This window comes from Ambystoma mexicanum, chromosome 14, assembly GCF_040938575.1.
Source record: "Ambystoma mexicanum isolate Mex_15411 chromosome 14, UKY_AmexF1_1, whole genome shotgun sequence".
Classification (NCBI taxonomy): Eukaryota; Metazoa; Chordata; class Amphibia; order Caudata; family Ambystomatidae; genus Ambystoma; species Ambystoma mexicanum.
In genome coordinates this window covers 602,310,936-602,338,382 of record NC_090940.1, presented here as the reverse complement: position 1 = coordinate 602,338,382, position 27,447 = coordinate 602,310,936, and the positions used below count along the sequence as shown (strand labels likewise).

Genomic DNA, 27,447 nt, shown 5'->3' with positions numbered 1-27,447 from the left:
GATGAAGAAAAAATAGACCCAGGCGATGAAGTGAAAATGAATGCAGAGGATCCAAAGAAGATGGATACAAAGGAAGACATTAAGGTGGTTGATGAATCGCCCAGAGGGGGGAGTGCAGAGGAGGTCCCAAGTACGGCCTGCACTCCAACTGTCCATTTTGAAGTACCAGGAACGTTCACGCCGAAGCATGTGACATATAATGAGCAAATAAACCAGCAGAGAGCCGCAGAGGGGCTCTGTCCAGTACCTATCAGAAGAACAGCACCGATTGAAGTACCGACACCAAAGAAAACATGGACAGTAAAGTATCCATTGAGAAAACCATATCAACAAATGAGACGGAATGAAGATCGTCGGAGTACAGTCCCTGAAGAGGCCAAAAAGGTCTTAATGGAAGACGAATGGTGACGTCACAAGAACCCGGACTGACTCACATATAGAAGATATGACGACCTGAGAATGATAAAAAGAGATGAAACGCCATGAATAAGGGACATCGTGAACCTAAAGTGAAAGGACAATGTCAAATACGAGAAGCTTAAGCTATGAGCATGACAAAGATATTCAACCAGTTTACACATGTACATATGCTTGGAACCGCAAGAAAGCTAATAAAAATTGTGCGGCTTGCTATGCTTAATAGTAAGATAGATTGCGCCAAGCGCCACCTATACATATCTACCTCAATAGAAGCACGGTATATAAGTATACTTCCACTATGCACAAGAGCACAATCAACCAAAGGCATGAGGAGAGTTTCATAGCTAACAAATCAAGAATAAACGCAAAAGCGAAACTCAGACAGAGACAAATCATGCCAAAAGGCCAAGGTCATATCTGCTAAAATAAAAGAACAGTAGCTACATTTAATGAAGCAAGGAACAGAATATCCTGCTCAGAAAGGTCAAGATAAGAAACCGAAGGCAGGTGGTGGGCAAAACGAAAATCAAATGCACAAATGACATGGAGAAGAAGGCTAGTTTACGGTGTCGTGACCAGCCGAACGAGAAGAAGTGAGACTTTCACACCTACGCATGGCGGAGTGCCATGCAAAGATATCAGACCTTTTACAGACAGAGATGCAGTCTCGAGGCCAACCACAGTGAAATAATTGACACATGACCATTGAAGTGATGATTGATTGTAGCAATAATTGGAGGAAGGCCGGGGCAGCTGACGGGCACCCTGCACCTGGCGGACTATTCTGCATGCTGCTAGGCAAAATGGAAAAGTATGAGTGGGGTTGGTGCCAACCCAATCATAGTGGACCAAGTAATCTAGGGTCCTATAGTTAGTAGAACCAATTGGACGTCCTACTTTTAGTGACGTCTACAGTAGCCATTTTTAAGGCTCGGCTTGAATGTCCCACCTGACAGTGTTTACCCAATCCCCTTACTCCGTTACCATATACAGATATAGTACCTATATTAAAGTTACCTTCCTAGAACCAATAACATTGCATGAAACAGTTTAGTGTTACACGTCAGTGATGACAAATTTTTAGTATAAATGATGTGTTTTTACGAAGTTCGTTGGAGTTGTGAAACAAGAAGGAAGATCATGCAACCGCGGATATTCATGAAACTCCCCGTTTTTTGTACTTGTCATTAAACGGACTCCCTTTGCCAAACAATTGAGTTGTCATTATTGATTTGATGCTCGAGTATTAATCTGCATCCCCATCCATCTCACAGGTGCTGCTATTTCATCTTAAAGTGCTATTGGACAACCCCCAGCTTCATGGGCCGGTTGGGATCCTGGTGCACAATGTGAGTGGAACGAAACCTTGGGCATGGAAAGAAGCACTAGTGGCATTGGGTATAAGAAGACACTGCCATATTTAGCCAACCGCTTCCAGGTGCCTCCACATCAGCCCATCAATTCAGGAAAAAGCCTCTCGCAACATGCCACTGAATGATGTACCAACACAATGAACATCTGCAGGATAGAAGTTAGGTCCACATCATAGAAATCAGGATATTATTAGCCTGTCAACTACAAGGGGAAGAAGTGATCTTAGGTCATCTGAATTGCCACCACGGCATGTGCGGCATGCAGTGCACTGGAGAATAAAAAGACTGCACAGATTCTTGGGCACTCAAGCCCATCTTACCAGTGTTAAAGCTATTATAAACCAAGCAAAAGGATTCACTAAATTCCTAAACTTATACTAGAAACAAGTGACCTGCTGATGGAGAGGAATAACTTAGTCCCCACAAAATACATGCAAAGAAAATGGACAGTAAAGAAACTTGTGCGCTTGTCAGATGATAACCAAATAAACAATGGCCACTGTTGGATGATCTCACAATTTGAATCCTGCATGAAGCCAATATTATTGAGACTGAGACAGATGACAATAGAATGATGGTGAGCTGAATAAGTGCCTGAACTGATACAAAGAGTGTGCTTCTATTTTAAATGCAGCTTGGAGAATCAAGAGGACCCATATGAAAAACAATCCCAAGTGAAAGCAGCAGGGTGCCATGCATGTAGAAAGAGGACCATTGATATGCCCATACTCTTTCTGGCTGAAGGCTCAAACGTAAAAGAAATAGATGTGTTTTGTTTAGAACAGTCTACCCTGCCCCCCCCCCCATGATGGGTACATTGCCTAATTAAAGTTCCATCCTAGTGATGTTTCTGCTATTGTTCATTTCTTGATGGTTTCCACACATGCATATTCTTTTACTGTTGCTCATATACTGCCAGCTGGTGATTTGTTCACAGTCGCATCCAAAGAAACCAATGTAATTTTCTTTCTTCTTATCGGGCTATTGGATTCCTCTCCAGTGACCACAGAAAAGTGCGTCAGCACAGGACTAGATGTGGGAGTCGCCTGGCCCAGCTTGAGTGAAAACCAAGGTCCTCTATGAAGAGCTCTAGCGACTATTATGGGATTGTGGATTTCGTTTCACCACTCCCCTCTATCAGAGGGGTTCACTGTATGGGGGTGATTCTTTCCTCTGGACTCCAGACCCCATTGATTAGAGCTCAGTGCCTGATATGGTGGTGGGATCATTCCGACGGGCAAGACCCGCACCGAAATGAAAATGAATACATTCAGAGAATGTAAATAACAAGGCGTATCTCTCTCTATATACAGGAATTCATTGGGCCTCATTCCGAGTATGGCGGTAAGGGATAGCGGCCACCAGTAATGAGACCGGTGGCGGTGATCCCTTACCGCCATACTCCGAGTTCCCTTTGCGCCCTCGCCCTTAACGTCTGCTTTGAGCAGGTGTTAAAGTCGAGGGCGCAAAGGGGCCTCCAAGCCAATAACGGTGACCGTAATGAACGGTCACCGTTATTTGCATCTTCCCCATTCCCATTGAGCCCTATGGGGGCTCATTTGGGAATGGGGAAGAGCCTTGGTGAATGGGGAATTACCGCCCCGCCAACCTTGGAATGGGGCGGTAATTCCGCCATCCACCAAGGCGCTGCCGGTCCGGGTACGGCGTCAACCAAGGCGTTAATAGCGCCATTGGTTAGCGCCCATTCTCTTTTATTCAATACAAAACATTAAAAACACACATTCAGTTAAAAACATATTAAAGTGACTTGTGCTTGATAAAGTGACCAGTGCATCCCATCGTTAACAAAAAAACACATGAGTGTACGGGTTTTTCGATAAACACACCGATGTGTTTTTTTGTGAACGATGCTAGTGATTAGCCTCGAGGCACAACGACATTGGGGGTCATTCCGAGCATGGAGGTAAGGTAAAAACCATGCCGGTAATGATTTACCGGCATGGTTTTCCCCTCCATGCTATTCTGACCCCTCAGACCGTTAATTACGGCACCGTAAACTACAATGCCGTAATTATCGGTCTTGGGTCTTGAGCGCGCACGACCATGCCAAAATTAGCGGCATGGCGTAAACGGGAGCTGATCGCAAGTGAGGAGCACACGTAAATAACGGCCTCCCCAATGCCGGAAAGTACCTTACCGGCATGGAGTACATACAGGCATCTCAGAGAAGGAGTAAAAACCCTGAGCAGTGGTTCTCAGAGCCACAGATGCACACATACATCACAGATGGAGGCTATGGAGTCTGCCACAGCAGAAAAGGAACACACCCACACACCACCCCCTCCCACACCAAGATGACACCAATAGAACAAGCAAGGCCACAACCACACAAACCTCTGCAACAACACCAAACCCCCCCACTGAGGAGACACAGGGGTAGAATGAGGGGGAGACAGGCCCTGCATGCAGCACCAGTGCAGCCTCCGTTACCACCCCAGCAGCCCCCATGCACACGCAGCATGTCCGGCCACTCAAGGAAAAGTCCTACCAGATAGACACCCTTGACCAGCTAGACTGTGACACCGTCACCACCATATTGTGCCACAGACACAAAGAAAAGCGAGCACCATACAAATGTACGGTGCCAACCTGGCACAAGTGACGGTGTTGCCTGTGCCCCACACCCATGCCACAGGCACCTACCAGCACACAGTGGCGCCAATGCATGGCATGTCACAACTGTCCATTAGACGGCCACATACACAAGTGCCGTTACACCTCCCCAAGCACACAAGGGCCTACAAATCCCCAACATGGACCACCCAGGAGATACACAACAGTAAAGCTGGACCCAATGCAAATGGAGGCATGCCAAATGACAATGGTGCCCCTGACAGCACCCACAGGTCGTATGTGGACCAACATGGCATGCAGGCGGCGGACAGCAACAGCAAACAATACCACTCCCCCTACGTGCAGATGGAATCCAACGCAACCAAGAACCGCACACATGGGTGGGCCCGAAACCAAACAACTACACATGACTCAAAGGGCCAGCAGTTCACCACGGTACCGTGCCACATGGTCCAACATGCAGGATGACCTGCCTGGCTGGCTGTTGAGTCGTCTGACTGTGTCATGCAAGTGCACTGGTGCCATGAGGTGGGTGCCTGCATGAACCAACTGGGTTGAAATGATGAAGCCATCGTACGGTGTTCACCCCAACAACAAACCTGCCACAGAACCAGTGCAACGGCACATACGAACAGCTTCCCACTTTGATTGAATAAGGCACTCACAATACACTACATCTCCACCATCTGACAAGGGCTAATCACACCACACTAGCACCACTCATTGGCGGACACCACAACCGTAAGCGCATATCGGAAGACACACTGCAAAGGCACAATGTGGCAGCCCCCAGCATGGCACCACATTGGAGACCCATCCCTGGGAGTGGAATGAACGGAGGGCAGCAGGGATACCACATCACGTCATTGGCATAGCACACCCATAGGAGTCTTGGGAATCACCATAGAGTGGATCAGAGCAAGGTGATGACCATGATCCACGGACTACAGCCATCAGACCCAAATACGATTCTACACAGTACACAGCACCACATGGATCTAACATCAGGACAGCAGCATGCAACAAAGGAACATGTACCACAAGATGTCCATACCATCGTACACGGACCATCTTGTAGACCCAACCCCCCACTGCATTCCATTGTATTGGGGACATATTTGTGTCCATGATTGTGCGCAATACATCCATGGACATGTGCAGATGGCCATCATTGAAACACTGCCATGACAGCCAAGTACTGTTCTCCACCATGACAGTCCAGACACTCACCTTATTTGGCTACACATGCAGCTGTTGGTGGCTGTCCCTTGACAACAAGCCACATGACCCCTGTCATGAACCCCCTGGACAGGCCCATGGAGCACTCAAACAATGGCCATACCCGTGCATGTGTGTAGATGAAGCAGTCACCTGGCTTGCGTGAAGCACATATGAGCCGGCGAAGCAGGACTGGTGGGTGACCCATCCACTGATATCTGGTGTCGAATGAGCCCATGTCATATGTGTAGATGAACAAAAAGTGCATCCCTACATGAGCGGCTATCACCCCTGACATGGTACTGCTACAACCACATGACGATGCGGTGAAGGTGGAGAGTGAAGTGGCAACAAAGCTTCATGGAGGCAGTGCACTTGAGGGACATGTAATGCTCTAAACTTACAGTGGACAAGATCTCCAGGACACAAGTCAGTAGAGGGTGGCATGACATGGGCACACAGGGCACTGGACTTGTGTATACTTGTACACCATGCACTGGCAGACGTCAATAAACAAATGCGCAATGATGAATGTCCACAACGGTTGAATTTTGCGACACCAATAGTGTAATGTGAGAAAAATAAAATCGTGAAAACTTCACCATCACCCTCCTCCCTCCTCCCCCCCAACACGACAACAAACCATCACCCCCCTCCCCCCAACTCCAGAGCAGTCGTCCCATGTAGGATGTGAAGCCCACATGTGGCAGAAATGGCTATTGTTTCTTGCCCCCCTTGTCTGGGGGAGGCATATCCCGGTGACGCATGGAACGCCGAGTGCGCCTCTCCGGGCTGCCTTGTGTGGCCTCACTGTTTTCGGCCGTGTCCGCCTGCTGTGGCTCGGAACTGGAATGGCCTGCCTCATGGGCATTTGCTATGCGTCCAAGGATGTGACATAGACGGGTCGGGCTGTCTGTAAAAAGTGTCACACAATTGGGTGGTGCAGTCGGTGAGGGACTGCCGCATTTGTCTGAGTCCTTCATGGCATTCTGCCCTGCCCTGGCGGTTGTCCTCAATGAAATCTTGTATGAGGTCTGTCAGCTGATTCACTCGCTGCCGGCCAAAAGATGGGAAACCATCGGAGAATCCACTTGGTCCAGCATGCTCTGCAGAGGGCGGTACAGGTGGACTGGGGAGATCCGCGTAATACCCCTGCGGGTCGAGTTCCGGACTGTGCACAGGTGCAGGGGCATCTCCAGAGTCACTGCATGTGGCCAGTGGTACAATGCATGGCTCCGGGCTGTGCACTGTGTCTCGTCCCTCCTCCGACAAGGCCCCACAGCTGGGTGACGGGCTGTGCTCACACTCATCAGGCCCGGTAGCAGCAGCCTCCCCTGAGATGCTTGACTGTGCCGAGTTAGGGGTTGGCATAGTGGCTTCCGCCGATGCTGTGTGGGATGGTGGTTCAGCAGCATCCAGTGGCCTTTCCGTAGGCAGGGGGGTGGTTCTTTTTGGTGCTGGCTTTGGCTTGACCCTGCCACTGCCCGTGGAGGTGCTTGGCCGGCTTGATTGGGGCTCTGTGCTGTCATGGTCAGTGCCTGTGGGGGTAGAAGAGAGGGACAACATGAGTGAATGTGCAATGTCCTATTTACATACATGGCTGCATGGACATTTCGGTCATTTGACGTTTGTTTTGTTTTGGGGGTGGCTATGGCAGTGGTACATGTGCATGGTAATGACATTTACGCATGTTAGGGAGTGACTCATTGTGGCCTGGTTATGTACATTTTGGCTAGTACAATGCCAAACACGCTGGACAGTGTGCATGATGGCCTGTGCAAGTCAATGCACTATGGTTGATGTGCGTTTTGTGCTCGCACTTGGACCTTCGTTAGGCGGCACTTGCCTCAGCATTTGTTGGATGGGGGATGCGTTGGATGAGGGGAGGGCAACACGAGAGGGTGCCTTCGATGGCCCTTGGGTCCGATTTCATCATGCAATGGACATTGCCAGTGTACACTGTGGACACTCACCTCCTTCAGCAGAAGTCATTCCCCCGCACTCCATGGTCCCCACGCCCTCGATGGATTCTGTGCCAATGAGAGCCGCACAGGTCTCCTCCCACGGCTCAAGTTGGACTGCGGTGCTTGGTCCACCTCCCGTCTGCAGGGCCTGGCTGCGGTTGCTGGAGAGGAGGCCCTGCACCCACAGGTCATCCCACCGCTTGCGGCAGTCCCTGGTGGTGCGGGGGGTGTTGCCTACGGCGCTCACCCTCTGTGCCAGTTCGGCCCAGATTTTCTTCTTGCGGAGGATTGACTCCCTCCGCATGTCGCTGCTGAATACAACATCGGCATGCTCAGCCAGGAAGTCGACCATGGCCTGGAGTTCCTCGGGGCAGAATCTCCTCTTGCGGATGCGATCCGCAGCCCTCTTTGGTGCCTTGGGCATGTTGTGGGTTGTCTAGTCCTGTTCCCGACGTTAGTTGACTCACAAGGGTGCTGGCGGGTGAGGATGGCAATGGATTGTGTTTTTAAAGATGGCCGCCGCTCTCCTTCCCGTTCCTTTGCGATGACGTAATTTCTGGTTCCTTTTAGCGGTGTCCGTAATTTACGTTGTCTGTAAATTACGGTCACCGTTATGTACTGACGCAACAGCTTCAAAGGCGGTGTTGTTGTTTAAGTGTCGCAGCATGCCGGTAGGGGTTTTTCGGGTCGTTTTGCGGCAGGACGCTCGGTTCTTTTCCGGCATGGCGAAAAGCGCGTGTCCGCGATCTCGGAATGGACCGCAATTAGCGGTCTTGCGCCAGCCCGGTGTCATACTTTCTGCCATGCCGGAAAGTACCGGTACTTACCGGCATAGCTCGGAATGAGGCACATTGTGCCTAAATATGTATTGAAGGCTTTTACTATTGGTTAGAAATACATTTGTGGACTGTTAGGTCGAATAAGAGTCTTAGAAAACGCTGTATGTAACATTTGTATGGTTTGTGATTTGGATTTACATTTTTATTTGTCTGCATTTTGCACAAAGTCACGGATAATGTGGGATGCACTGGACACTTATCAAGCACGAGTCACTTAACTATGTTTTGAACTGAATGTGCGTTTTCATTTTTTGTATTGAATAAAAGAAAATGGATTCTGTGTATAGAGAGAGATACACCTTGTTATTTAGGTTGAATATTCCAATAACAATAGCCACCTAAAACTGAGATGGAGCTATAACTCGTTTGAACTCTAGCTCTAAACCCATAGATAGTGTTCACCATAGATTGTAAGAGAATGGGAGTTGTTCTAGTCTATATGTTTTATAAAAACTAGGTTTGCTGCCCTTTCTCCGATTGTTTCCTGGTATCCCAGTATGGTAGAAAGAGCAGGAGTAAAGCACCCTGTTCAAGAACACAAGCAATCTGTCTGTATGTGATGTCATATTGATCTCTAGGGAGGTGATGTCAAATGGCTTCAGTGGAAGAAAGGGGCCAGACCCAGTGGAAGGCAAAGAGAACACAGGTGTTTTGAAAGGGGGTGAGGCAAAGCGCACACTTGCATTGCCCCACCTGTTATCCCTGCTCTGGCACATGAAACTGATTCCTCCTTCACAGGACACCCCTGTGTCGGCCCCCCATGTGCTTTTTAGAAGAGACGCCCTTATGAGTGAAATGCCCAGACACATGCCGAAAAAACGGATGCGGGGAGGGCACCCGACCGTGAGATTCGGCAAGCACCATCGAAGATTTCGGCGGGCCTGCTGGCATCCGATGCTTCTTCGACACCCCTTGTACTGAATGGGGTTCCAAGTGTATATCTCCCTCTGTGTCATGACTGTCGGCCAGGATCTGACGCCCTACTGATGGGGCTATAGCAGTTGCGTGAGCAAATAAGTGTGGCTATTCTTTAATGGACAAGTCTTCAAGAATTTTGGAAATAGATGTTGTAATAGGGCCTCTAATAGTCGGCCGACTCGCTCATTATCGGTTCTACCGCTACTTAAGATCTTTGGTCAGATGTAGCATAACAGAGGGCAGAGTTAAAGACTGAAAGGCTGTCTCCCACAATTAAGATGCATTTTCTAATTTACAAATCTTTTGTAAGGTTTTATGTGGTTTTGTCGACTTCAATTTGTATGTGCCAAGTTTGGTCGACTGGCTTGTTGCTTCCACTTTTTTTTCTTTTAACAGATCACACTATTCACCCCCATCCCACTGCCCTGTTTCCTTACACATATATATGACCCTCTTAAAGGGGCCCAAGGACCCCAAAGCGAGTGTGGGAAGGTTGAGGGGGACTCCGATACCCAATATGTGTATAGCAGTGTATATGCATTGATGCCTCTGTCTTCTCGTTGCCCATCAGCCTATGTCCTGGCCAAGTCTCTCCTGTTTCAGTTGGTTTCCAGAAGCAACATCCAGGGATGACAGATTACAGTACCAAGAGGCATCGGGGGCCGACAGACAAGACCTGGCCTGGAACAAACAGGAGGGATGGGTTATCACAATGAAAATGGACTAGGCTCCCCCACTTAAGACTTTAATGGGGTACCAAACACCTACTACAGACAGCCCAGTCATGCGACAGGTGTGCAAGTGAGTGATCAAGTGTTTTAAGATCCTTTACAAGGGATAAGAGGAAGGGACTGGGAGTAAGAGTGAGGGGGAGAGAGAGAGGGTGCGTGGGAGAGGGTGTTTTGTGCGTGTAGGTGTGGGAGAGAGAGAGAGAGAGAGAGAAAGCGGTAGGCAGGAGGATAGAGGAGAGCAGTGGCAGGGGTAATGCCTGGTGAAGTGAGATTTGGAGGAAGGGCGGATAAAATCAGAGGGAGGTGGGGAGAGAGAGAGAGAGAGAGGAGATGGGCGAGAGTGAAGAAAAGGGTGAGGCAGTCATCTGGAGGAAGGACCCCGGAGCAAAGAGACTACAGCGGTAGGCCACTTGGAAAGTCCCTGAGGGAGTTAGATGGAGAAGGCTAGCATTTGGGCCTCCCCACCCATGGTAGGGATAGCCTAGACAGTAAGGGTCACCAGGCTTTAGGGAATCATTACTGTCATAAGGTCTGGTTGAGTAGGGAGCCACGTCTAGGGAGATAGGAGTCACCTTCAAGGACAATGGAAAGGGTACAGGGACACCCCTAGACCAGGAGCCCCAACTAACTATTCTCTGCATACATTTGTATGCTAAAAGTTGAAACTGTATTTGCAACTCATTGAGGAGATTGTCACTATGTTTACCAAGTCAAACTGCCAAATGTACCACTCAAGAACGCAAAAACGGGGGTCAAAGAAGCACAGTTTACCCTTTTGTAAAAGAAGCCTTCATTTTTGTCATATGCAACCCACTTCTTGGACATGCAAAGGGAGCACTATACTTAAGAATATTTAGAAGCAACTTACGGGAAAGTTGAACGCACAGTTCTTCCTCACAGACAAATACTTCTTTTCCATCTCTAAGGCTTGAACTGGATTCTCACTTTGATCATTTTCCTCTTGCAAACCCAATCTGCAAAGTTTTCTGTAAAATTCCAAGAACCAGATTTGCTGATCCGGAGTAAAAATCCCTAAAATAAATTATGTTTGAAGAGTGATTTTTCTCCTAGGTCAAGAAACAGAAATACAATCTCTCAACAAATCTTGGAGAACAAACTTTACATTTATTAAGTTCTTAACAGTAAACTAAAACAACGACAAAACCTTATGCAGGTGCACTTAATGTATAGCGACGTGGAAAGGACATAAATGAGGAGGCAAGTGGGATGGACAGAGATGAACATGTCTTTTTTCCGAAAAGAAGAGCACATTTGAGATATCCAAGAAATGTACTTAGAGGCGGTAGATATTTAGGAAGGGCTCTAGCAGTAACAGAGTAAATTACTTATCACGTTTCAAGGCCACGCAGAAAGATCGCAGACCTTGAGACCCGGACACAGCATGGCTGCGTGCCTTTCCTGTCATGCCCAGACCCATCTGCTCTCGTTCTCATTGTTAGGGCTTAGCTTTTGGGCCTTTCCGCTATTGAACTTGGCTTCCAAACCATGTGGAATTAGGCATCATTAATCTAGAAGCATGGAATACATTGGAGTGTTATCATCTGATGGGTTCTGTAACAACCTGTATGGTTTATTGATCTAAAGACTGAGTTTCTCAGAATGCCTTGTACATAGCTTTGTCTCTGCTCTTGCAGGCCAATGGGGTAAAGTGTATGATGCAGAACATCAAGGGGTGGCAGAGGTTAGCAATTGATCACACATTTGATTTAGCGCAGCAAAGGACATTAATGCAGTGAATATTGTTGTGAATGGCCATCAACAGTTCCTTGTGTTCAGGTCCTGGCTCCTGAATTTTGAGTTTTTTAATGCTTTTCAGCCATTTCAAGCTTCCTGAGCTTATGCTGTTTAGCAACCCCAAAGTTCCTGTGCTTGCCCTTTTCCAATGCATCTCTTATCCGGAGCAGCGCAGATACAAATTCCCCACAATCCAAGAATATGTACGCATCCAAAGGGCTTGACAGCATACTCAGTTTTTCCAGCATGCTAAAGGAGTGGTATTCAAACCTTTTTATCTGGGCCCCCTTTGAGTGAAAATAATGTTGCTGCCCTCCACCACCCCCAGCTGTCACTGTACTCCCTTTTTGAAGAGCCTCGTGCCCTCCTGGATATCCTTCTGGCCCCCCTATGAGGGTTGGCCCCACAGTTTGAAGACCACTGCATAAAATAACGGGCGATCTGCATCCTGCGCAGGTAGCCCTAGAGAGTGGCAGAAAGACGAGAGTAGAATCCAAGATGGCAGGCAGGACAGATGAAGACTTTGGCCAGCCCCCAAGGCCCGTAGTGAGGCTAGGTGAGGCCAGGAGTAGCAACCATATCCCAGTTACCAGGCACTGGTGTAGACATTCAACAAAAGCAACCAAGGGGCGGAGGGAAAGCCCTATGAAAAGTAGGGACTGAGTCAGGCAATGTGGATTGGAGGAGAATGAGGCTCTCGTTTGGCAGTGGCTGGAGAGGGGGGAACGTTGTGCGGAGCTGTAGACAGCAGAGGCTGGATAGATGGGAGACGTTGAAGAGGTGGCAGCAGTGGAGAGGGAGAAGTTGGATGAGCTAAGGGGTTGAAGGAGGAGGCAGTGAACTAAGAAAGTGGAAGAACAGGTAATAACATCAGGAGGAGATGGCAATTTGGAAAAAGGTGAGACCACGAAGGAAGTTGAAGGTGTTAGTTAGAAGGATGTGGTAACAGTACAGAAATCGAGTGTTATTGATGGTGAGAAAAGGATACCAACTGGGAATGAGAGAGTAGTTGGAGGTAATTTTCAAGGGAAAGTAGGGAGCATGTTGAGCGTAAGTGGGAGAATGGTTGGTGGAAATTCTGGAGGCAGCTAGAGTAGGAGAGAGGAGAGGAAGTGATAGGCAGAAGGGTAGCATTGGGAGAAGTGAGATTTGGAGGGAAGCGGAAAGGATTAGAAGGGAGTTGGTGGGCAGAGATAGGAGAGAGAGAGAGACAAAACCACGAAACCAAGTACAGTGAGTAGGGAAGGTCCAGGAGGGCCCAGTTGGAGGGAGCAGTAAGACCAAGAAATGCAGTATAAGGAGAGTGGAGAGATTATTAAGAGGGTGGAGACAGGGGAAGGGACAAAGAGCAGTAAGATCAGGGAATAGAGTGTGGAGAGAAAGAGCGAGAAGCATGAGAAGAGGGAGTTAGGAACAGGCTAAATGATGGCCATCGAGAGGAAAAGAGCGCCAGGACAAACAGGCTACCACTTGGTCCCGTAGGAAGTCACTGAGGGAGTAAGAGACATAAGGCATCAGCCTTCTCAGGATCAACTGACAATTATGGAATGCACTACCTCTGACATGCTCAGGATTCCATGCATCACATCTTTACTCTCTGTCACTCAAGCACACAATCATTCAGGATATACAAGTCTTTTTGATAGTAGTCCTCACTATCGGCACTGTCGTGCCACTGCCTGTTTGTTAGGAATACAGTGCCTAGCCTTCAGGCCTGATTATTTAAGAGTTATCAGTGCCCGTATGCTGTCATTGAGATTAGCTATTTCTAGCATACAGTTCTATTGTTTCTTTAAGGGCATCTGAGAATGATGCAACTATTAGTGCGACTTAGAACCACCATTCTCAGCATGCACTTCTCTCAGTCTCTTAATGGCTTTTTGAGCAACGATGCAACTATTATTGAGGCTGAGAACCACCGTTCTCCGCATGCAGCTCTCTGGGTTCTTTAGGGGCTAGCTGAGTAACAGTGCAACTATTATTGAGGCTGAGAACCACCGTTCTCCGCATGCAGCTCTCTGGGTTCTTTAGGGGCTATCTGAGTGACAGTGTAACTATTATTGAGGCTGAGAACCACCATTCTCCGCATGCAGCTCTCTGGGTTCTTTAGGGGCTGTCTAAAGAACAATGCAACTATTATTGAGGCTGAGAACCACCATTCTTAGCATGCAGCTCTCTGGGTTCTTTAGGGGCTATCTGAGTGACAGTGTAACTATTATTGAGGCTGAGAACCACCATTCTCCGCATGCAGCTCTCTGGGTTCTTTAGCGGCTGTCTGAAGAACAATGCAACTATTATTGAGGCTGAGAACCACCATTCTTAGCATGCAGCTCTCTGGGTTCTTTAGGGGCTATCTGAGTGACAGTGTAACTATTATTGAGGCTGAGAACCACCATTCTCCGCATGCAGCTCTCTGGGTTCTTTAGGGGCTATCAGAGTAATGATGTGACTATTATCGAGGCTGAGAACCACCATTCTCCGCATGCAGCTCTCTGGGTTCTTTAGGGGCTATCTGAGGAACAATGCAACTATTATTGAGGCTGAGAACCACCATTCTCAGCATGCAGCTCTCTGGGTTCTTTAGGGGCTATCTGAGTGACAGTGTAACTATTATTGAGGCTGAGAACCACCATTCTCTGCATGCAGCTCTCTGGGTTCTTTAGGGGCTATCTGAGTGACAGTGTAACTATTATTGAGGCTGAGAACCACCATTCTCCGCATGCAGCTCTCTGGGTTCTTTAGGGGCTATCTGAGGAACAATGCAACTATTATTGAGGCTGAGAACCACCATTCTCAGCATGCAGCTCTCTGGGTTCTTTAGGGGCTATCTGAGGAACAATGCAACTATTATTGAGGCTGAGAACCACCATTCTCAGCATGCAGCTCTCTGGGTTCTTTAGGGGCTATCTGAGTGACAGTGTAACTATTATTGAGGCTGAGAACCACCATTCTCCGCATGCAGCTCTCTGGGTTCTTTAGGGGCTATCTGAGTGACAGTGTAACTATTATTGAGGATGAGAACCACCATTCTCCGCATGCAGCTCTCTGGGTTCTTTAGGGGCTATCTGAGTAATGATGCGACTATTATCGAGGATGAGAACCACCATTCTCCGCATGCAACTCTCTGGGTTCTTTAGGGGCTATCTGAGGAACAATGCAACTATTATTGAGGCTGAGAACCACCATTCTCAGCATGCAGCTCTCTGGGTTCTTTAGGGGCTATCTGAGGAACAATGCAACTATTATTGAGGCTGAGAACCACCATTCTCCGCATGCAGCTCTCTGGGTTCTTTAGGGGCTATCTGAGTGACAGTGTAACTATTATTGAGGCTGAGAACCACCATTCTCCGCACGCAGCTCTCTGGGTTCTTTAGGGGCTATCTGAGTAATGATGCGACTATTATCGAGGATGAGAACCACCATTCTCAGCATGCAGCTCTCTGGGTTCTTTAGGGGCTATCTGAGTGACAGTGTAACTATTATTGAGGCTGAGAACCACCATTCTCCGCATGCAGCTCTCTGGGTTCTTTAGGGGCTATCTGAGTAATGATGCGACTATTATCGAGGATGAGAACCACCATTCTCAGCATGCAGCTCTCTGGGTTCTTTAGGGGCTATCCGAGGAACAATGCAACTATTATTGAGGCTGAGAACCACCGTTCTCAGCATGCAGCTCTCTGGGTTCTTTAGGGGCTGAGGAACAATGCAACTATTATTGAGGCTGAGAACTGCCGTTCTCAGCATGCAGCTCTTTGCGTCCTTTACGATCGAGCTACTATGTTCAAATCTGTAAAGCAGAACTCACTTCTCTGGAAGGAACAAGCCGGTTTCACTTTAATCCGTAGTCATAGTGTTGTATCTGCAGCTGTAGGAGTGGGTGCCTGTGTCCATGTACATAAGCATTCTTCTTAATATGCACATTTAGCAGGGCTCCTTAGAATCACAGGTACTGTGCTTCGACTTTTCATGCGTTTAGCCCAGGTGCTGAGTCTTGGTTAGAACGTCATGCAATTAAGTATCTCTATGCGTTTGATATCAGACCTGTAAAGTATCTGTATCAAACTTGGGCAAATAATATAATTTGTGGAAATCAAAATGGAATTTGCATGTATCGTCAGGCCTGTAAGCTAACACAATAGGTGAGAACTCACTGAACTATCCCTCAACTACCCACAGTAAGCAGTGATTATCTTCTCCACCTTGTCTTTAATCTCCTCGCATGAGGGAATCTTTGCAATTTCTAATGGATCAATACATTGGGAAGCACTCTAATACAATGTTGAATACTTTTCAACTGATAAGTTTGCTCAGAGAAGAAAGCATGAAACACACCAAGAAATGTTTTCAGGTGTTGTGTTTGTGGCTCTGCTAATTCTACTAGAATCACAGGGGAACCTTCTCTGGGGAGCTTCCCCAGTGGCTCTAGATCTTCACATCTGTTGCATAGCTTCTGGTGGTGGTCTGTTCACTTCCCCATTCCTGTCATGTCTTCAGTCAGTTTATGTGGTAGATCAGGTCCTGCTTTTGCTGATCGGGCTGATGTATTTGATAGTTTGGCCTTTTCAGTGACTTCATTGACTGTATGTGGACCATGACTGTTGGCTAGTAACATGTTCTCATTGCATGGTAACAGGGATAGTACTAAATCAGTAAATTTAAACCTTCATTGTGTCCCCTTATCATAGCTGGACATTTTCTTTAAAAGGTCATGTTTTCATGCTCTCTTTGGCAAGTTTCTTCAAAGGCCTCATGTTTTCTTGATTGTTCTGATTGAACCCTGCAACATTGAGAGATAATTTTCTTTCTCCTCCACAGTTTCCTTTAGCATATCCAATACATCTGATGCGTTTAGACTACAGGCTAACTCAAAAGAAACAAAAATCCTGTTGAGACATGTAAAGTCTTTTGTAATGCAAACTAGACCCAGGGAAGCCAGGTTCCCTAGACTATGACTGAGTTTGTTATTGAAACTTTCCTTGATATCCTCTCTGGATGAATGATGGTGGTCTGGAGGGCTTTAGTCCCTAAGACCAACTTCATATCATCCATAACTTTCCACATGAAGCATATATTGATTGGTCATGATCTGCTGGGAGAACCCTACTTGGGTTATATAAAGGAACACACACTTTCGATTGATGTTTGACGTGTTTCTCCTTTACAGTAAATCCTCCAAATACCATTTTACATAATCCAAAATGACAAGAATGTGTTTAACATATAAGACCTGTCTGGATATAGTACCTGATGAAATGACATATCCCAGGACAAATAAATCTTGTAAGGACACAATCTTGCATCAACTATGCACATGCTACTGTTATTCCCTTACCGCTACTGGAAGTGGTTGGGCCCAATTAGTTTAGTCAAGAGGGCTGGTCTCCATTTGGATTTGGTTCTAATGTGTAAAAGACTTTGCTTCTCTGTTAAGAACATGAGGCTCTCCTTCAATTCCATAAGGGTATATATGTTCAAATGCATACTGTAGGGGCAGGTCATTTCGTTGGGCCTGTCTTAACATTGGGGATATCAAATTAGGAGATAGAGTTTGGGTAAGCCAGTGCACCCAAGAATGTTACAGTCTTCTGAGAAACTTTTTCCGTTATTCCTACTTGAAAAGAACCAAACCACTGTTGCCCTTGAGCCTCCCAGCAGCCTCAGCTCTTCCACCTAAAGCCATCCAATCATATCACAAATTAGTTGGGCATTCCTGTCATCTCAGCGGATTTGCTTGCACCAAAACTTAAAATAGGCCCCCTATATTTCCTCTATGGTCTCCATCTATTACACAAGCTTGAACATCTACACAACTTTGTAAAGCCAGTTGGCAATGAAGCAATTAATCTGTAATAGCCATGAGAAATTGCTACCTACAAATCAGTCTGCAAACATTAATTCATGGGGTAAGCCCTATATTTGTATGCATTATGGGGTGAGCCAAGACACACGTGGCACAAGACAGCTGTGGTTTAACAAGTTATTTATTTAGTATTAAGCCAGGTAAAGAGTTGGACTAAATGCCTATAGAACCAAGAGAAATATCTACAAATGCTAAGGAAGTTCTTAATAACAAAGGTGTCAGTGAAGGGTCCGGTGTCCAGAACCTTCAATTGTGTTCCTCAAAAGGATTACATCCAAACCTAATCTTGCAAGTTCTTGTCCCTCCAGGGATCCCTAATAAACAAAGCAATGTAGCCAACAGAAAGTTCCAACCTATACCTAAAGTGTCGCTAGCCTCCAGGTTAATCCCTGAACTATAACACAAATGTCTATATTCTTGGCAAACAGAAGAAATCACCAAAACCTATTTTAAAATGTCCAGACCTTTTCTACAACACACAATTCAATGGTTTACTTGCAGGCTGGACCCTCCTTTGGTCTTTCTGCTTTATATTTCTCCATCTAGAACCTTCCCAGGTCTATGGCGTCTCTTCTCATATATCTTTGGCTTGACCTCTTTGACGACAAACTTGTATGTGTCAGCACTTCTTGCTATAGTGTTGGGTTTATCACCATCCTTTGGTACTTCATTTTACCAGATAGTTGTCCCGTAGACCCTAGCATTCAGGCAAAGTCTTTCCCAGACCTCAGGTGTTTGGCATTCACAGATTCAGGTCTCTCTACAACCTTGGTTCTCAGCATTCACTTGATTAGGTACCTCCAGGACCTGGTTTTCTCTGCATTCAGTTGGTTACGTCTTGCCACAAGTGGTTTCCCAATATTTACTTGGTTAAGTCCCTATATAACCTGGTTCTCTGCATTCAATTCCCTGAGTCTCTCGCAACCTGGTTACCTAGACCTTTGGTAGGCTTCACAACCTTGCATTAAGGTCTGGGTTGCCAGCAGTTCTTCCAGTAAAAGAGTCAACGTGCACAAGGTGGCAGTCTACCTGCATGGACAGAAGATGCAAGAGCATGTCCTTCTGATCTCAGTCTGTTGCACCTACCATACTCAGCTAGGCCCTTTAAACAGATATACACATTCCCCTTAATTGTATTAGTCTTTAACGATCGGCTCAAATCAGAAGGATATTGGCTTAGGGTCTTGGGATGGGACCTCCCCTAAAGGTTGTTTCCATTTCTATAAATTAGCCTTTGCGCTTGATTATTGAATTTATCTCACCTGTCTCCTCCCCGGCTTTACAGGTGCTACGCGACACGACTTCAGGTCATCCAGGTAATCTTGGATTTCCTTGAGCAGCAGCACTTCTGTACACAACTTTCCATGCCCTTTAAAGACTGACATACAGTCTATTATGGCATCTCTGTGCAACTGTTCAACTCATAGTTTTTCAGTTTCCTCTCCATATGAAGCATGTAGGTTCAGGAACAGTTACTTGGGAAATCCTCCAACTCTGTGTGTTTGTAACTGTATGCTGGGTGATTCCTGAAGTCTCCTTGCCTAACATGCACTCCATTTGAACTATGCTTGAAGGGGTATTTGCCATTAGTCCCATCTAGGGGTTGGGGTTTTGGACTACCCTGATGGAATGATTATGTGCTGTGGTGTGGTGGCAAGCCTACTGGATCACACTCCAACCACCCTCTGAGAGGCACATCAGGTAGTGACCATACCAAATAAGTCCCTGGTGGCCCACCCCCTCACATAAAAGAAAGGGGAGTTCTACCAATTCACCACAATGAACTGCAAAAGTGTAGTTCTGCATCTCTTCACTACCCGAGTATGTGTAAATGTCTGTGGAGTCCTCTTTACTATCAGGGCAAACCTCCTGTTCTCTTGTAACCTGGCTTTTTGGGTATAGCATTGTCATCATTTTCTCTTTGGTGGGACATTCCTGAATCAGATGTCTATGATCCCCCTGCTGACACCATCTCCATTTTTATTACTAGATCACAAATAGATCACAATTGAAAAAACAAAGGGAATACTTTGTTTAAAAAGCATGAATGACTTATTCATCAGATAGCTCTTTCGTTTTACTTGCAGGGCTTGGAGTATGCAGGCTCTTTACTCTCTCTCCCTTAGCCAGCCTTCTTTATGCTAGGTGATAGGGTCTTTTTTACAACAGTCCTAGACTTCCCTTGACAAATATTAGGGTCACTGTGCCAATGCCTGTGTGTACTTCATTTATTTTCTTATTTATCAAGCGATGAAAGTCCGTAGGCAACAGGGTGCCACAAAAACACACATGACAGTGGAACGGTACACCACAAAACCTGGAGATAGGTACGAAAATTAAGTGAAGAGATGGGTTTTCAAAAGGTTTTTAAAATGTGACAGGTGAACTTCTTTCCTTAATCCAAGGGGAATGGCGTTCCCAAGTTGAGTGGCCCGGACCGGGAAATATCTTCCCAATCCCCTGCTTTTCTTACTCTGGGTACCACTAGTAGTTCTTTTGTGCTGACGGGGGAGTGTGTGGCGTCAAGGGCTCTCAAGTATTTCGGAGCATAGCCAGATATACATTTATGGATCATAGTCATGGCTTTGAAACGCATCCTTGCCGAGACGGGAAGACAGTGTAGGTCCCTACGAGCACTGGATATGTGCTCTCTTTTTGATAGATCGTACACAAAATGGACAGCATCGTTCTGTACAAACTGCAGCTGATCAATGCAATGAGGCGAGGCCCCCAGCAGCAACGAGTTGCAATAGTCAAGACATGATAGTATAATTGCCCTTGCCAGCGTGGCTCAATTTCTTTGGGATAGGAGGGGTATGTGATAGGACTACAATTCCTAGCATTCAGTCATCTTGATTCTTTAAGAGCTATTAATGTTCCTGCCCTGGTGTGACTGAGGTTTAGAACAATTCCCAGCATCCACTTCTCTTGGTTCTTTAAGGGGTATCATCAAGACTGGCTACTGCTGTGGTGTTTAGAACCTCCATTCTCAGCAAGCCGTTATATGTGTTCTTTTTGATTGAGCTTCCCTGGTTCTGTTGCATTTGTTAGTGCTGAAATCTCTTTTGCTGGCCAATTTTCCTGTGCTATCAAGAAACAGCCTTTATGGTTTCCCTGTTTTTCACATCACCAATGTCTCAGGATTCTATAAAAATGGGTGTTAAATCCTGACATCTGAAGCTATGACTGAAGTGGCACCAAGCACTGTGTATTTACAACACTAAGGGCCTAATTCACAGAACGTTTTCCAATGGGGTTTTGCCATTATAAAACGCTTCTGTGAATTAGGGCCAATGTATGCATTATCTTAAACTCCCAGCGACAAATGGTGATGAAGAGTATTGGCCACAAAAGCTTGTGCAGAAGCTGTTTCTAAAACAAGAACAGCATACATATATAACACAGTTCCTTGCCCTATTTAGATGCCTTCTTTGTTGTGAACAGCACAGCTACTGTATTAAAATATAGGTTTGGCTTGGGGGTGCCCTTGGTACTTCATTCTTTGGACTCCGACATGAATTGTGCCTTTTTCTCCCTCTACCTCTGGATTTTTATCGACTGAACCTAAAGCCATGCTTTCCGTCGATCTAAGTGCCAAAGTGGTACAAAATAGGGCCTTTAATAAATATAGATTTTCATGGGTCAGGGCAAAGTGAGAAGGGCCAGCTATGTGAAAGGCAAGTTGGATTATCAGCAAAGTGGGACCAAAGGCATCATCAGGGCTCACAGATGATCGTTTTTGAAAACTATGCTGCCAGTTCGATAGGGCTCCTCAGACTCTTCTTCAGAGGCAATTGGCTGTTGGCTTTGTCTTGGATTGGGTACAGCGCTACATTATGTTCTGGACCTTGACTTAGATTGTTGGTCTTTTAGCTATTCAACATAGGTGCCATACAGACGAAACACACTGAATTTTAGGCACCTTGGAGAGCTGCTTGCATTGGGGCTTATGGGTTTTTCAAGTGTTGGGCAATGAAAAAAAGCCTTTTTTTAGAAAATGGCAAAGTTGTTCTAAAGAAGTGGGGTAACCTTGTTGAATATAAAGCATGCTGTGCATTTAGAGTGAACAATAATTAAGAGTATGAGACACAACTGATGTATAAATAAGTTAAAGTGTCCAAAACAAAATGTTTGCATTGACAATAATTCAAATCATTTAAAGATTAAACAGTTATCTACTTTAAGAAAAGATGTTCTGGAGAAAGCAGTAGACGCTAACTGTCCAATAATAAAAGAGGGAACTAATATTGCCGGCCACTGCTTTGCTTAGGTACCAAAATCAACAAGTGATGCCCATCACACAGAGAGCACCAAAGACAGTGGCAATGGCAGATTCAGTTCCTTTTTGTGTTTGTACGAAAGGATCATTTTCAAATCCAGGAAGAGAATCATTCCTTTTGTTGGATCCCTTTTTTTGTATTATAATCCAACACAAACAAGTCAAGGAAAACCAAATAATTAATAGTGTAGCTGGTTCTACAAATAAGAGAACATGAGGAAAACACAACATTAAATCAGCAAGCGAAGATAGATTTTAAAAAATCTGAATGTTGGTATACTATACTTACCCCTGGTAACGTTCTTTCGACTGGATGTTCCTCCAGCGTATTCCTCAGCTTTAACATGTAATGTGCAGCTTCAGTTGCCTCGGAAAACATTTTCGGCAGAGAGCGTTGTGCATCGATGGCGTCGAGTCGATGTCTCTCGAAGGCCTCCGTTGAGGGTGACATCTGAGAGTATATATAACACGGGCAGCGTCCGTTGGCCTCAGTTCTGTTTTTCCTACTCCTCGTGCAGCAGAGATGCCTATACATACGGGCATGACAGTACTCAACCTTGGTGGAGCGGAACTGTAATAGCATGGGAAATTCTACAGAGGGGTAGGTTGAGAGGGCGATGAGGAATACGTTGGAGGAACATCCAGTCGAAAGAACGTTACCAGGGGAAAGTAACTTGTTCTTCGAATGGATTGTGTCCTCCAACGTATTCCGCATAATTGACAAACTCCCAAAGCAGTGTTTATGATTGGAGGAGGGTGAAGAATTCTATATATTACACATTTTCAAGGGCAGAGCCAAAAGCAAGATCTTGAGAATGGGAAGCGTCCAGAGCATAATGTGTTAGGAAGTCCCCTTTGAAGGGCTGTAGATGTAGCCATCCCCCTTGTGGAATGAGCCCGCAAACCTTCAGCAGGGTCTTTCTCAGCAAGACCGAAGCACTCAAATTGTCAAAATTATCCACCTAGATAAGGTCTGTTTGGTAACAGTCTGACCTAGTTTTCGACCTGTATACCCTATGAACAACTGATCAAACCAAATTTTGATTGTTCTTGAAATGTAAAAGCTTAATGCTCTTCTAGGGTCTAATCTATGAAGTCTTTCTTCCTCCTTACCAGGGTAGAAGGAAGGCAGGACAATTTTCTGGTTCAAATGAAAATCCAAAATGATTTTCAGTAAAAATGAAGGTCTGACCTTCAAGACAACCTTGTCCTTGTAGAAGGCTGTGAAGGGTAGCTTTACTGACAGTGCCTACAACTCGATCACTCTGCGTGCTGATGTGAGAGCAACCGATGAAATGGTTTTAAAGGTTAATAACCTTAGAGGACACGTGTGCAAGGGTTCAAATGGTGCACACATTAAGAATTTAAAAACCAGATTTAGGTCCCAAACCAGAACTTGGAAAGGAGATGTGGGATACACATTACTGAGTCCTTTCAGGAATTGAGTCACCAGAGGGATTTTGAAATAAGAGCATTCCTCTGATGCAAGCTTAAAAATGGGCAGTGCCGCCAGATAGCCTTTAAAGGTGCCAATTTGGAGCCCCAAAACGTCTGGTGTTTTACACAGATAAGGGTATACATTCTTTTCTTTGCACCAGTTGCAAAACTTGTTCCAACGGCACAAAGATTTTGTTGCTCATCTTCTAGCCGAAAGCAACACCTCCATAACGTCATCTGGGTGGTCCCCATCCTTATTTATCAGTCTTTCAGTAACCAAGCGTGAAAGTTGAGAATATTGACCTCTGGATGGACAACCCGACCCTCCTCTCGCGAGAGAAGATCCTCACTCTATGGTAGACGTATTGGAGGACAGATGGGCATGTCTCGAAGGACACGGTACCACATTCGCCTGGCCCAATCCGGGGCAATTAGGATCATGTGTTTCCTGTACTTTCTCAACCTCCTAATCACATGAGGAATGACGGGGATTGGAAGAAACGCGTACAGAAGCAGAAACTCCCAGTCTACTACGAACACGTCTCCTAGAGCTCCTCTTGGAGGAAATTCTGTGGAGCAGAACATTTTGCACTTCTGGTTGACCTTGGTCGCCAACAGATCCACTTCCGGGGTTCCCCAAAGGGTGAAGATCTCTTGAAGGACTTCCTGAGCTAGTTCCCAATCGTGGGAGACTGTGCTCTGCCTGCTCAGAGCGTCCGCCGCTGTGTTCTCCTCTCCGGCTAAGTGAACTGCTGATAGAGATAACCCTTCTTTTATCGCCCAGTAACAGAGCTGCATTGCCTCTCTGCAAAGTGGTAGTGACCTTAGACGGCCTCTCTTTTTGAGGTAGTAAATGGCCACTGTGTTGTCTGTCATTATCAGGACATTCTTTCCCTGTACACAGGGCAGGAAGTCTTTCAGCGCTACTCTGATTGCCCACAGCTCCAAAATATTGATGTGTAGTCAGGATTCCAATGGAGACCAACGACCACTAACTATCAGATCATTGGTGTGAGCTCCCCACCCCGTGAGCGAGGAGTCCGTCACTCCTGTAATCTCTGGCCAAAGCATGCCATGAGGCCGAGCCACCTCAAGAAGTCAAAGGCAGGAAGATTCTGGGCATTCTGAAATTTGGTAACCATCTGAAGAATGTCTTGAGCCCTCACCTTGGGTGGTGAGCTCTTTCCCAAGGATGTGTCTAACACAGCCCTGATGTACTGGAGCTGCTGAGAAGGTGTCATATGGCACTTATTGTAATTGAGGGAGAAGCCCAATTTGTGGAGAGAGTGGCAGGTGACTGAGATGATCCAGGGCTTGTTCGGGAGAATGCGCCCTGATCAGCCAATCGTTCAGTTAGGGGTAGATGTGAATCCCCCCCTTTCCTGAGATTCGCTTCGACTACCGCCATCAGTTTGATGAAAACCCTCAGGGTGCTTGAGATGGATTGGCACATGAAAATAAGCATTGTGGAGGTCTAATGACATCAACCAATCCTGAAGTTGGAGGGCCTGAAGGATCTGAGAAAGTGTGAACATCTTGAACTTGTCCTTCCTGAGGAACTTGTTCAAGTATTTCAAATCCAAGATGGGTCTCAGTCCTCTGTCCTTTTTGGGGAACAAAAAATATGGGGAGTACCATCCCTTGTTCCTCTCCGCTACAAGTACTGGTTCTATAGCCCTTTTCTCTAGCAGGGTTAAAACATTCTGCACAAGGAGCGGGTCCGGAACTTTCAAAGAGCGGCTCCCCGGTGGATTGTTCTGAGTAACTGTGGGCTACGGTTTCCAGAGCCCAAGCATCCGAAGTAATGGCTCGCCATTCTTCTAAATGCTAAGACAGTCTGCCCCCCACTGGTGAACTGTGACTCAAGACCTCAAAGTGGTTTTGAGGCAGCTTTTGCAGAGGCCGATGGTATGGAGGCTGCTGCTTCAGCTGGCTTAGCAACTCTACCTCGTCCACCACAAGGACATTTTCACTGGCCTCTTTGACTGGCCATTTCTCTCGCCCTTCCGACTGAGGAGTAGTAGCAAAAAGATCTACCATTCCAAGGTTGTCCACTAGTACGAAAAGGTTGAGGTTGTCTAACTTGGCTGGCGCCTTCGAGGTCTGCAACTTCTCAAGGCTCTCGCCAGCCTTGCTGCCAAAAAGATGAGACTCATCAAAAGGTATGTTGAGAAGCCTAGACTGCACATCTGGTGCAAAACCCGACTTCCTCAACCACGCATGTCTGCGCATTACGGTGCTGGTCACCATATATCTGCTGACGCTATCTGCAATATCCAATCCTGACTGAAGAGATTCACAACTAGCTTCTTTGCCATTCTCAATTATAGCTATGAAGCCATCCCTTTCTTCCCCCTCGGGAATATGCTCTGCCCCCATAGATACAGTGTACAACATTTTTGCCAGGGCACAAGTGGAGTTGGCAGATTTCAGTGCCATGCTTCCTGCTGAAAATACCTTTCTTGCCCATCCATCTACATGCTTGTCACCCCTATCAGGAGGGATGGTAGGGTATGCTGCCTGTTTTGAAGTGGATTTAGCTGTCTGAACCACCAGACTCTCTGGAGTGGAGTGTTTTGACAGGTAGTCGGGGTCAGTACTGGAGGGGCAGTATTTTGTTGTCAGATTCTTATTAACTGCCGGATTGATCTCCGGAGTTTCCCAATTTCTAGCCACCCTTCTTGGTAATGCCACATGGAAGGGCAAAACAGGGTCAGTCTGAGGACCCTTATACAGTATATATGTTAGGTCATCTTGTTCATAAGGGAGTGGTGGTCTGCTCCAGCTCATATACTCAACAACTTTGGACATGAGTTGTCTGTATGGAGCGTCCACATCTTCGCCAGGCTCAGGTCTCCCAAATTCCAGTTCGGGTGAAGTATCTACTCCACTCGAAGACTGTAAATTATTAGGCTTTACAAGTCCTTAATCCTGGACTCCTCTCCCATATTGCAACCCAAATGGGGCATCTTCCTCATCTGAGCATTCCTCATCTTCATAAATTGAAGATAGTGACTTGAAAAACTCCTTTCTGGGAAGAGGAGTGTACATTTTCTCAGGAATGGAAGATACAGGCTTCGACTACGTCGAAGGCTTCATTGGCGTTGGAGCACTCGGCTTCGATGGGACAGCCAGCGTATATGGCGCAGCTGACTTCGAAGTCTTCTACGTTGGGAGCCCAACGGGCGTCGAAGACACTGTCGTCAAGGACCTGCCTGGCCTCGAGGACACCACTGTCTTCAAAGGTCTCGATGGCGTCAAGGATCTTGATTGTTCTTTGCACTGATCATCGGACCTCGAGGGATCCCGATGTTTGTCAGGCCGCTTTCCCGGACTCTAAGGCGCGCAGGAGTTAGAGCATGACCTATCCTTACCGGCTTGCTTTGAAGGCTCGGTAGGAGCATGACCCTTTTCGAATATTTTCAACATTTCCTTTCGGAAAGCTTCCCTTTCAGCTGTGGTAGACTTTTTTGTGCTACAGGCAACCCTTTCGGTGCATGCGTCGGACGAAGGAGTCGACAAAGGCGACCTGCGGTGCCTTCTCTTTGACTTCTTCGAGAGGACGATGAATGGTCAGAGCCACTCCGAGACCTAGAGCGTTTGCCTTCTTCCTCTGAATCAGACAATGATGCATGTCGAATTCCGTTGTCGAAGCAAATGCTGTCACAGAAAAACAGAACTGAGGCCAACGGGCGCCGCGTGTGCTATATATGCTCTTCGATGACATCACCCTCGACGGAGGCCTTCGAACAACATCGACTCAACACCATCGACGCACAACGCCCTCTACCTAAAAAAGTTTTCAGAGGCAGCTGATGCTGGACATTACATGTCAAAGATGAGGAATACATTGGAGATCACAATCCATTCAAAAACATCTCTATGTCAGGATCAGGCATTCTTTTCACAATTTAAAATACTTTCCACAGTCCATGCCCATGCTGGCCGATGTCTGAGATTCCATTGAGGGTTTAACAGAAATCAACATTTACAGAACCCGCCCGTCAATGGATCACCTAAAGGAGATCCCATCCATCTTCAAGATTATACAGTGAAAT

The 27,447-nt window shown here is 46.4% G+C and overlaps 1 protein-coding gene across 3 annotated transcripts in view; it reads right to left on the bottom strand.

The window, feature by feature from the left end:
* PPP4R4 (protein phosphatase 4 regulatory subunit 4) overlaps nucleotides 1-27,447 on the bottom strand; it is a 1,234,696-nt gene that overhangs the window by 574,872 nt on the left and 632,377 nt on the right. For all 3 annotated transcript variants that reach the window (XM_069637985.1, XM_069637983.1, XM_069637984.1), the window contains one exon: nucleotides 10,927-11,090. In XM_069637985.1, coding sequence (XP_069494086.1) covers nucleotides 10,927-11,090 — 164 coding nt within the window. The remainder of the gene's footprint in view (nucleotides 1-10,926; nucleotides 11,091-27,447) is intronic.